The sequence below is a fragment of the Orcinus orca genome, chromosome 3 (genome assembly GCF_937001465.1).
Source record: "Orcinus orca chromosome 3, mOrcOrc1.1, whole genome shotgun sequence".
Classification (NCBI taxonomy): Eukaryota; Metazoa; Chordata; class Mammalia; order Artiodactyla; family Delphinidae; genus Orcinus; species Orcinus orca.
The window spans coordinates 127,160,458-127,171,180 of NC_064561.1; the positions used below are offsets into that span (position 1 = coordinate 127,160,458).

General features: G+C 51.3%; 1 protein-coding gene across 2 annotated transcripts; it reads left to right on the plus strand.

Moving 5' to 3' along the window:
- Nucleotides 1–3,491: 3,491 nt before the first annotated feature.
- On the plus strand, nt 3,492–6,910 carry LOC101287051 (sal-like protein 4). 2 transcript variants are annotated; one of them, XM_049707688.1, is made up of 2 exons: nt 3,492–4,705; nt 6,023–6,910. In XM_049707688.1, exons 1-2 carry the CDS (start codon nt 3,556–3,558, stop codon nt 6,721–6,723), a joined length of 1,851 nt encoding a protein of 616 aa, XP_049563645.1. In that variant the 5' UTR covers nt 3,492–3,555; the 3' UTR covers nt 6,724–6,910. The 2 variants fall into 2 exon arrangements, with proteins under 2 accessions (XP_049563645.1, XP_049563644.1); XM_049707687.1 differs by having other exon boundaries at nt 3,492–6,910.
- The last annotated feature ends 3,813 nt before the right edge of the window (nt 6,911–10,723 follow it).

Here is a 10,723-nt window from a genome sequence, read left to right on the forward strand (position 1 = left end):
TTCTTTAGGTGGGAAAGAAGACCACCATTACTGTACCCTTGTGACTTGTGACCTGCCCCTCACTGAGTGGTGGTGCTGGGACGTGAGGGAAGGTCCGCAGCACGGCACTCTCTTGCCGCCGCACAGATTCCTGGCTTCAGGTTCAAACTCTGGAACATCCACCTCGACCTTCCTCTTTTTTGGCAGAAACAATTGGGCCTCTCTTTTCTGGCATAACAAGTTCCACACTCCCCTTTTCACCCCAATCCCTGCCCTTGGAGGGAGTCCCTGCAGACTTCCTGACTCCAGTGGTACCAGGACTGGACTAAAGGGCCCCTCCCTTGGCAGCCTCAGGGACTCCCTCAGCTAGGCGGGGTCCCTTCATTTCTCGTAGCGTCTCCATCAGTGAGGGCCAACTGGGCTGGGGCTGCACGGAGGGGTGGAGATCCAGTCTTTCTGGGTCATTACGTCATTGCTTCAGGTGAGGAGTTACTTCATGGGTCTGGAACCCAAGGCTGCACATTGGAGTAGCCTGGGGAGCTTTTCAAAGCTACCATTGCCTGAGCCCCGGCCAGCCCTTTTCAATCAGAATATCTGGAGCTCCAGCTGGGAAAGGTGGTTTGTAAATGCTCTCCAGGTGATTCTAAAGTTCAGCCAGCGTTGAGAACCAATGATTTACTCTCTTCTCATCCACACCATCTTGTTCAATCTGTTAGGACACAGGGGTTGAGCTTACTCATCCACTCTCTGGCTTCAGATGCTAAAATAAGCAATAAATTTACCAAGGGGGAGCCCAGCCAGGAGACACAGTAAGGTGGGAAGGGAGGAAGGGTTATGCTCCCACAGCTTCACCCTCCCGTGGCCAGACCTACTTAACTGAGAGGGTCTGCTCCTGTAGGCATTTTCTTTTATCCTGGAAATATCTGACGTTTGCAGGATATCCTCCAACCTCATGCATTCAGTTCTCCCTGCAAACCCTTTGAAAAACCAATCTTCTTAAAAAGAAAAAAGCCACCCCACTTGGACTAGCTTCTTACCCCGTGACTCATCCAGAGGGACAGGCACCCATCAGTTCAGGAGACTGGGCAGGAGCTGCCACGGGTAAAGTGACATCAGGGCCGCCTCTTCCTTTGCTCACAAGCTGCTTGGATCGAACAGATTCTCCCAGAAGACATCCGGAGGGGTGGGCCATGGTCCCCGGAGTGGTTCTAGCCTTAACCTCTGCTGTGACATCTCCAGGAGTGTCTCCAATCTAGCGCAGGGGAGGAAAGCATCCTTCTTTTAAACAGTATAAGAGGCACAGTGAGAACCCGATTCCAATAACGCAAAGAATCAAATTGGTTGAAACTCGGATCGGTGCTCATTAAACTCGCTCCGACTCTTAGACAACCACAGATAATATCAGACCAATGTTGCTCTGTTTTTCTTTATCCTCCTCAACCCCAAGTCTCTTCGCTGAGACAACTGTTCCCAAGAAATAAGGTCATGCTGAATTTCAGGTGGAGCATTTAGATTCTGTGGGTTTTAAAAGTGCCCCCAAATCTCTTGAATGAATCCAGTTTATTTGGCCACATGTTTTCGGGCTGAGGTCGTGAAATCACAGCAAACTTCATCCTGAATTCTGTAATCTCGTTGTCTGGAGCTTCCAATTCTGATAAAGCTCATCACTATCATTCGCTAGCAATGCTGGTGCCGGGTCACGGCAATTATGGGCAAATGTCAGTTTCCAAGTCTGCCAGCGCGGGTTAAATTGTACGTGGTTGAAAATAACAGCAAGGCACCTGTTCTTTCCCTTGGGGTGGGGACCCACCCACGGGGGCATGTGTGGCTGCAGGGAAGTGGGTGCTGCCTGATGGGGTCTGACCCCAGAAACGCTCACCTGGCTAAAGATGCTGGAAGAGCCGCAGTCCCTTGAAGCCAGGGACTGAGGCACCCACTTCTGGCAGGTGTTCTCACTCAAAACTTCGTCAGAAAGGACTAGTTTCAGAATTTAAGAATGGACTGTGTGTTAGTTTGCTAGGGCTGCCATAACAAAGTACCACGGATTGGGTGGCTTCAACAACAGAAACAGTCTTGCAGTTCTAGAGGCCAGAGGTCCAAGTTCTAGGTCTCCACGGGCTCGTTTCCTTCTGAGGGCTGTGAGGGGGCATCTGTTCCAGGTCACTCTCCTTGGCCTTAGATGGACGCTTCCTCCTATGTTTCTTCACATCCCTTTTCTCTATGGGTGTCTGTCCCTGTGTCCAGATTTCCCCTTTTTATAAGGACACCAGTCGTATTGGATTGGGCCCACCCTCATGACCTCATTTTAACCTGATGACCTCTGTAAGGACTATCTCCAAATAGGGTCATATTCTGAGGTGCTGGGATTAAGGCTACAACACATCTTTTTGGTGTGTGTAAGGGGGGGGCACAATTCAACCCATCACAGACAACAACTAAACTGGAATCCAATAAGAAAAGCTAACATTCCCTGAGCATTTCTGCTCTGCATGTGGCATTGCTCCGAGTGCTTTATGCCGATTAATTATAGGGCCGTGAGAATTCAATTCAGTACCATTTGAATCCAAATTTTAGAACTGAAGAAACTGAGTCATGACAGAGTTCAGCACGGTGCCCAAGCTGGCACTGCTCAAAGCAGAGGCAGAACTCAAGAACTGGTTCCAGGCTGGGTCCTGGCAACTACTCCTGTGCGGCCACCGTATTTGGTGTTCGTGGTGGCCAGGAGAACGTGCCTCACTGACCTCCCTCTGGAGGGAATGTAACTGACCAAGGGCCCAGCTGCTGCCCTCTGAGATCCTGCCCCACCTTTGCACTGAGGTCACGCTTCCCCCTGGCGCCCTGGTCAGTGCCCATTCCCTGGCGTCGTTCGACTCCGGTGGCAGCCAGAGTGGGGCTTGTGGCCTCCCCACCAGACCTTCCTTATGCCACCTGCCCCCTGCCTGCCCCTCTCCTGCCCTCAGGGTCAGGCCTGCATCATCGTCTGACAGCGGTGTTCCCAGCTGTCTCCAGCTACCCCCTCATACATCCTGGCATGTTTGGTCCTGTCTTGGAGGTCCTGGATGAACACAATATTCTATCTAATTCAAAAGCTTCAGAAAGTATAGCTTCAAATTCATTTAGCTCGTCTGTGTTTTTAAAACTATAACATTAATTATGTATAGCTGATTCACTTTGTTATACAGCAGAAACTAACACACCATTGTAAAGCAATTATACTCAAATAAAGATGTTAAAAAAATAAAAATAATCCAATAGAGGGACTTCCCTGGTGGTGCAGTGGATTAGACCCCGTGCTCCCAATGCAGGGGGCCCGGGTTTGATCCCTGGTCGGGGAACTAGATCCCACATGCATGCTGCAACTAAGAGTCCACACACGACAACTAAGAGTTCACATGCCACAACTAAGGAGCCAGTAAGCCACAACTAAGGAGCCCGCCTGCTGTGACTAAGCCCCAGCACAACCAAATAAATATTAAAAAAAAAAACTATAGAAGGGGGGTAAATTTCCCAACTCCAGGAATTTGTGGCGGAGTGGGCAAATAACCGCGGCTCTCCAGGCGCCCCGATGCTCGCACCATGTCGAGGCGCAAGCAGGCGAAACCCCAACACATCAACTCGGAGGAGGACCAGGGCGAGCAGCAGCCGCAGCAGCCGGCCCCGGAGTTTGCAGATGCGGCCGCAGCGGCGCCGGCGGCGGGGGAGCCGGGTACTCCAATGAACCCCCCAGGGAGTGGCGATGACGTGAACGTGGACGGAGCAGGGATAAAGAGGCCTCGGCGGGAGGAGACTCACATCTGTGAGAAATGCTGTGCCGAGTTCTTCAGTTTCTCGGAGTTCTTAGACCATAAGAAGAATTGCACTAAAAATCCACCTGTCCTCATCATGAACGACAGCGAGGGGCCGGTGCCTTCAGAAGACTTCTCCGGGGCTGTGCTGAGCCACCAGCCACGCAGCCCAAGCAGGAAGGACGGTCACAGAGAGGACGGTGGCAGCTCAGGGGACACGAGGGAGAAGCCGGGGGCAGAGTCCATCGTGTACTTAAAGACGGAGGCCGCCCTGCCACCCACACCCCAGGACATAAGCTATTTACCCAAAGGCAAAGTGGCCAACACCAACGTCACGCTTCAAGCGCTACGGGGCACCAAGGTGGCCGTGAACCAGCGGGGCGCAGACGCGCCCCCAGCCCCGCTGCCCGGCGCCAGCAGCATCCCCTGGGTCCTCGAGCAGATCCTGTGTCTGCAGCAGCAGCAGCTCCAGCAAATCCAGCTCACGGAGCAGATCCGCGTGCAGGTGAACCTGTGGGCCTCCCACGCCCTCCACTCCAGCGGCGTGGCCGGAGCTGACTCCCTGAAGACGCTGGGTGGCCACGTGTCCCAGCAGGTTTCGGCGGCTGTGGCTCTGCTCAGCCAGAAGGCGGGGAGCCCGGCTTTGCCCCTGGACACCTTGAAGCCAGCCAAGCTACCTCACACCAGCATCCCTTCTGCTGCCAGCTCCGTGTCCCCAGGGCTGACGCCCTTCGCCCTGAAGCCAGACGGGACCCGGGTGCTCCCCAACGTCCTGTCGCGTCTCCCGGGGGCGTTGCTACCTCAGGCCCCAGGCTCTATGCTCTTCCAGAGCCCCTTCTCCGCGGTGGCGTTAGACCCGTCCAAGAAAGGGAAAGGGAAGCCACCGAGTGTCTCCCCGGTAGATGTCAAACCCAAGGACGAGGTCCTCTACAAGCACAAGTGTAAGTACTGTAGCAAGGTTTTTGGGACTGATAGCTCCTTGCAGATCCACCTCCGCTCCCACACCGGAGAGAGACCCTTCGTGTGTTCTGTCTGCGGTCACCGCTTCACCACCAAGGGCAACCTCAAGGTGCACTTTCATCGGCATCCCCAGGTGAAGGCAAACCCGCAGCTGTTTGCCGAGTTCCACGACAAGATGGCGGCAGGCAGTGGCCTTCCCTACGTGCTCTCTGGCCCTGTCCCCGTAGATGAGTCCGGGCTCTCCTTAGACAACAAACCCGTCCTTGCGACGGGGACCCCCAATGTAGGGCTATCTCAGAATCTCTCTTCGGGGACTAACTCCAAGGACCTCATGGGTGGCCCGTTGCCCAGCGACCTGCAGCCCGGGCCTTCTCCGGAAAGTGAGGATGGATGCATCCTGCCTGGGGTGGGGCCCAACCATAACTCCCCGAGGGTTGGTGGCTTCCAAGGGAGTGGGACACCCGAGCCGGGGTCAGAGACCCTGAAATTGCAGCAGCTGGTGGAGAACATCGACAAGGCCACCACCGACCCCAACGAATGTCTCATATGCCACCGTGTCTTAAGCTGCCAAAGTTCCCTCAAGATGCATTACCGCACCCACACCGGGGAGAGGCCGTTCCAGTGTAAGATCTGTGGTCGAGCCTTCTCCACCAAAGGCAACCTGAAGACGCACCTCGGGGTGCACCGGACCAACACGTCCATAAAGACGCAGCATTCGTGCCCCATCTGCCAGAAGAAGTTTACCAACGCGGTCATGCTGCAGCAGCATATTCGGATGCACATGGGCGGTCAGATTCCCAACACGCCTCTGCCGGAGAATCCCTGTGACTTTGCGGGTCCCGAGCCGATGATGGTCGGTGAAAATGGCAGTACAAGCGTTGTCTGTCATGATGATGTCGAAAGCATCGATGTAGACGAAGTCTGCTCCCAGGAGGCCCCTGGCAGCTCCTCGAAGGTCCCCATGCCCCTTCCCAGCATTCACTCAGCATCACCTACTCTAGGGCTGGCCTCGGTGGCTTCCCTAGATGCCCAGGGGAAGACGGGTCTCACTGGTCTTGTCCTGCAGCGACAGAGCAGCCGAGAAAATGGTTCCGTGGAGAGTGATGGCTTGACCAACGACTCTTCCTCCTCAGTGATGGGGGACCAGGAGTATCCGAGCCGAAGTCCAGATGTCCTGGAGACCACGTCCTTCCAGGCAGTCTCCCCAGCCAATAGCCAAGCGGAGAGTGTCAAGTCCAAGTCTCCCGATACCGGTGGCAAAGTGGACAGCTCCGAGAACAGCCGCACTGAGACGGAAGGTCGGAGCACTGGCCCACCGACATTTATCCGAGCCCAGCCAGCCTATGTCAAAGTCGAAGTTCCTGGTGCGTTCGTTGGTCCCGCGACCATGTCCCCAGGCGTGACACCTTTGCTAGCCATCCAGCCCCGACGACAGGCCAAGCAGCACGGCTGCACGAGGTGCGGGAAGAACTTCTCATCTGCCAGCGCGCTTCAGATTCACGAGCGGACTCACACCGGGGAGAGGCCTTTCGTGTGTAACATTTGTGGGCGAGCTTTTACCACCAAAGGCAACTTGAAGGTCCATTATATGACGCACGGGGCCAACAATAGCTCGGCACGCCGTGGCAGGAAGCTGGCCATCGAGAACACCATGGCTCTATTAGGAACGGACGGAAAGAGGGTCCCCGAGATATTGCCCAAGGAAATCCTGGCCCCTTCGGTGAACGTGGACCCTGTTGTGTGGAATCAGTACACCACCATGCTCAATGGTGGTCTGGCCATGAAGACCAACGAAATCTCTGTGATCCAGAGTGGTGGCATTCCCACCCTCCCGGTGTCGCTGGGGGCCAGCTCCGTGGTGAATAACACCGCTACCTCCAAGATGGATGGCTCCCAGTCGGCCATCAGTGCCGAGGTGGAGAAGCCAGGAGCTGCCGACAGCGTCCCCAAACACCAGTTCCCTCACTTCCTGGAGGAAAACAAGATCGCCGTCAGCTAAGCTACAGGAGAACGCACGTCGAAGGAGTAGTGCAGTGACCTCTCTAGAACTGTCCCTTTTTTGTTTGTTTTTCTTAAAGACCCCATCTCCTCCAGTTTTCTTCCTGATGTGCAAATAATGTTTACAGTTGTGACCACAACCTCAGGCACATCCTACAATCACAATGTTGCTATGCTGCTTTGCAAAAACAAACAAAAAAGAAAAAAATCAAAAAAAAAATTCATACTAAAACAAATATAGACTAGTTTTTTTTTTAATTTTGGAAAAAAGCGGGTCTTGCAAAGTAGTTTTGTTACTTGCAACAAACTATATACATAAAACCTTTGTACAACCTAGAGTAACTGTTTCCAAAGACTGTCCCCTATTTCAAGTTGGAAGGTGTTGAACCACCATGGAGAAGACAACTGTTTTGCCTGTTTGGGGGGTGGGGGGAGGGGTGGGTGGGTACTGTATACTTACTTCTGCGGTGACTGTATGCGGGTAAATGGACAAGGTCTGTCGTCTGTTTAGGGACCTGTTTGGTATTCTCCCAACCCTACACCCATTTTTCTTTTCTTTTTTGAATGTACTTTTTTTTTTTAAAGCCGAGGTTGTAGAATTCCAAATTTTTTTTCAACCTTGGAACCTGAAGTAGAATGCCCTCAAGTGGACGGATTTTAGTCCTTAGAAAGTCGGTGTGTGTGTTGCTGCTTATTTAAATACAGTTCAGTTGGAGTCCCAAGAGTGCCAAGGTGTCCTCCCTATGCTTTCCAGATGCCCTTCTTCTTCCTAAAACCAGGAGAGGTGAGCACCTGAGCAGGGAATCTCAGGTGACCTAATTTAGTTCACCGGTGCCTACTCTGAAGAGCTGGGTGTCCGTTCTTGAAGAAACAAACTCACAGGAAGGGTGTGTCTTATTATACACTAATAACTTCTTATACTAATTTGTACCAGAAGTTCCTTGATTGTGACTTATGCCAAGTAATTATGAAGATTTTTTTTTTCTGAGTATTGCATGAAGGCTACCAAGTTGGAACAGGCAAGTCCTGGATGTGAAAGCTTTAATTTATCTACCTCATTCATGTGTTATTTTTGTAGCTATAGTCTCTATTTTCTTATTTGATGACCGCTGAAGTGTTCCTAGGTCCTGTCGTAAACCTAAGAGTTGATGTATTGGTGGGAGCAGCTGGAAGTTCAACATGTTGTGATTCTTTTTTTCTTAATCCCCCTTTTGTATATGTGATATTAAGCAGACGATGAAGCGTTACTCTTGAGGATTTAACAAGGAAGGAGAAAGAAAGACCCACATTTCTGGGTGAAGTCTTTGCCCCTCTATGTGGAAAAGTGGATTGTGACTGTTCTCAAGTCTGTCTCTCGGTAATTGCACCTGACTTTAGGATCCAAAAAAAATTTTTTTTGTTTTGCCAAGTTGTGCCTTTCCTTCTGGAATTGTAAGTGAACACATAATAGTACCTGTTTACACTGTGAAGTGGATATTGTTACAGAAAATACACCAGAGGCTTTCTCACTTGTTAAGCTAATAATGCCTTGTGAATGTATGATCTACGGAGAAACCCCTGTAGTTTTTACCTGCTGATGCTGTCTGTCTGTTGGAGAATAAATTTTGGATGGTTCTTTTTTTCACCAAAAAAAAAAAAAAAAAAAACAAAAAAACAAAAAAACAAAAAACAAAACAAAAAAAAAACTATAACACAAAAAATCAATAAACCCACTGTGTTTTTCACAGTTAGTGATGCTGTCAGATGCATTTCTGTTTAGGGTTCAGGAAATTGATGTCATTTATGCAGTTTTAATGTGGTTCCATTTTGTCCTTGCCGAAACACAGAGTCCCCAGGGCCCAGCACAGAGTAAGCCCTCAGCAGTGGACTGACAGACTGACCTCGGGGGTAGAAGACCTTTTTGTCCCCTGACGTTCTCTACAATGAGCTTGGCTGCAGGAGGGAAGCAGACCCTCCAAGGCAGGAGGTGGGAGGAGAAAGCAGGCCAGGGTGATGGTGAGGCCCTGGCTGTGTTGCCTGCACACCTGCCCCTTCCTGAAAGCCGGGCACTAGCCCAACGTGTCTGGTTGCACTTGGAGATGGCAGAGGTTCTTGTGGATTCAGAAGGAGGTCGGTTAAGTCTTAGAGGCAGGAACACGGGTCCCTGGTAACCTTTTAGCCTGTGTGGTTATATTATTAAATAATGAATCACACCCCTTTCCTCTTTTCTTTTTACCAGCTGAACCATTCACCTTGCTAGTAACCCCCTCATGCTAGGTCAGGGCCTTTGGTTAGCTAGTTAGCTGTCCAGCGGGCATTGAATTTCTCTAGGCCTCAGGCTCCCCTTTTGCAGTTAAACTGAACTGAATTCCAGATGAGAAGGTAGGGATGAGTGATCTCTAGGGTCCTTCTCTGGGCGAATGGTCTCTGAAGTGCCCATCTTGGCACGAATACTGATCAGCCCAGATAAATCTATAGGGTGTCCACAGGATAGAGAATGTCTTCCTGCAGTGCATCATTTCTGCTATTTTCTACCCCAGAAAAACCACACAGTGCACCCCTTACTCTCTGGGCTATTCCCACCACAAGTGGGGATATTTGACCCAGAGAAGAGAGGTAATATCCATTTCTTTATGAGCTTCGTGGCGGATCTCACCTTACTGGCTGGTTGGGCTAATGCAGGTGTTTATCATAAATACTGTTGTTTAAAATTTCAGAAGGAATACCTTGAGGAGCAGTATATCTGAAACTCTAGATTCATATAATCTGTTATTATAGTGTCCTGCTGAATCTTCCCTCTGTGTTTTTTTGTTTTTTTTTTTTTTGCGGTATGCGGGCCTCTCACTGTTGTGGCCTCTCCCGTTGCGGAGCACAGGCTCCAGACGCGCAGGCTCAGCGGCCATGGCTCACGGGCCCAGCCGCTACGCGGCATGTGGGATCTTCGCGGACCGGGGCACGAACCCGTGTCCCCTGCATCAGCAGGTGGACTCTCAACCACTGCGCCACCAGGGAAGCCCTTCCCTCTGTGTTTAAAAACTTATTCTAGCAGTGGCTTTTTGAGTTCATGAGACCATCTCAGGAGTTTTTAAAGCAGGGCACGAAGCTGCTAGAAACTGGCTCCCTGACCAGCATGAACATATGTGGGGCAGCTTTGATGTGACTGATGGGATAGTGTTTGCTGATAGGGCCTGCTAATGATCCAGAGAGATGATGTCATTCTTGGCAGGGCCCAGAAAGAGCAACAAGAGGCCAACAGCTCCCCTTGGCTGAGAAAAGCCCCTTTAGGGCTCCTTGACTTCGCTGTTGCTGAGCAGATGAGATTGCAAAGTTCTGTGAGCCCAGCTGAGACACCTTACAGCCTGGGGATGGGAGTTTTTGTCAGGAAAGCTTGGGTCACTAGCTGGTTTACATAAATCCCTGAGAAAGGTTTACACTGCCTTTGAAACTACTCCCTGGAGTGGAGGTTTAGCATAGAGCTCGGAGAGAATTAACTCCTGGGGAGACAGTCCTTTGAGCTAGAATTGCCTCACCCCCGTGGGGAGAGATTGAAGCTCTTCTAACTCTTCAAGTCTCTCCTGATTTTGGATGGCCAAGGAAGGGGTAGGCACAGCACTCGGGGAGGGGAAGAGGAAACGTCATGGTACTTTCTAGAACTATAAAACAAACTCTATGCTCTTTCATAGAATGCATCCTTTTTTCCCCCTTTAATTGGATTCGCTTAAGCCAACCACCCAGGGAATCCTCATGTTTCCAAGTGAAGATACTAACCAGTGGTCTCCCCTAACACAGTCTGGTCCTGGTGACACATGCCGCCAGGGTCAGCAGACAGCCCCCCAACTGGTCTGGCACCTCCCGTGTGCCTGCAGCCCAAACTCTTTGACCCTTTAAGGCAGATGCTTGCCCTGCTGTAAGAACCCCATAGAGCCCTATCTGTGCTTGCTGGGGAAGCCCCGAGGAAAATTTGGTTCCTTGATGAACAGCTTTCACCACAGAATGGAGGACCCAGTCTGCAAGGAACTTGG

What these genes read in the sequence shown, in the direction of transcription:
- LOC101287051 (XM_049707687.1), top strand. Translation starts at nt 3,556, where the DNA reads ATGTCGAGGCGCAAGCAGGCGAAACCCCAACACATCAACTCGGAGGAG.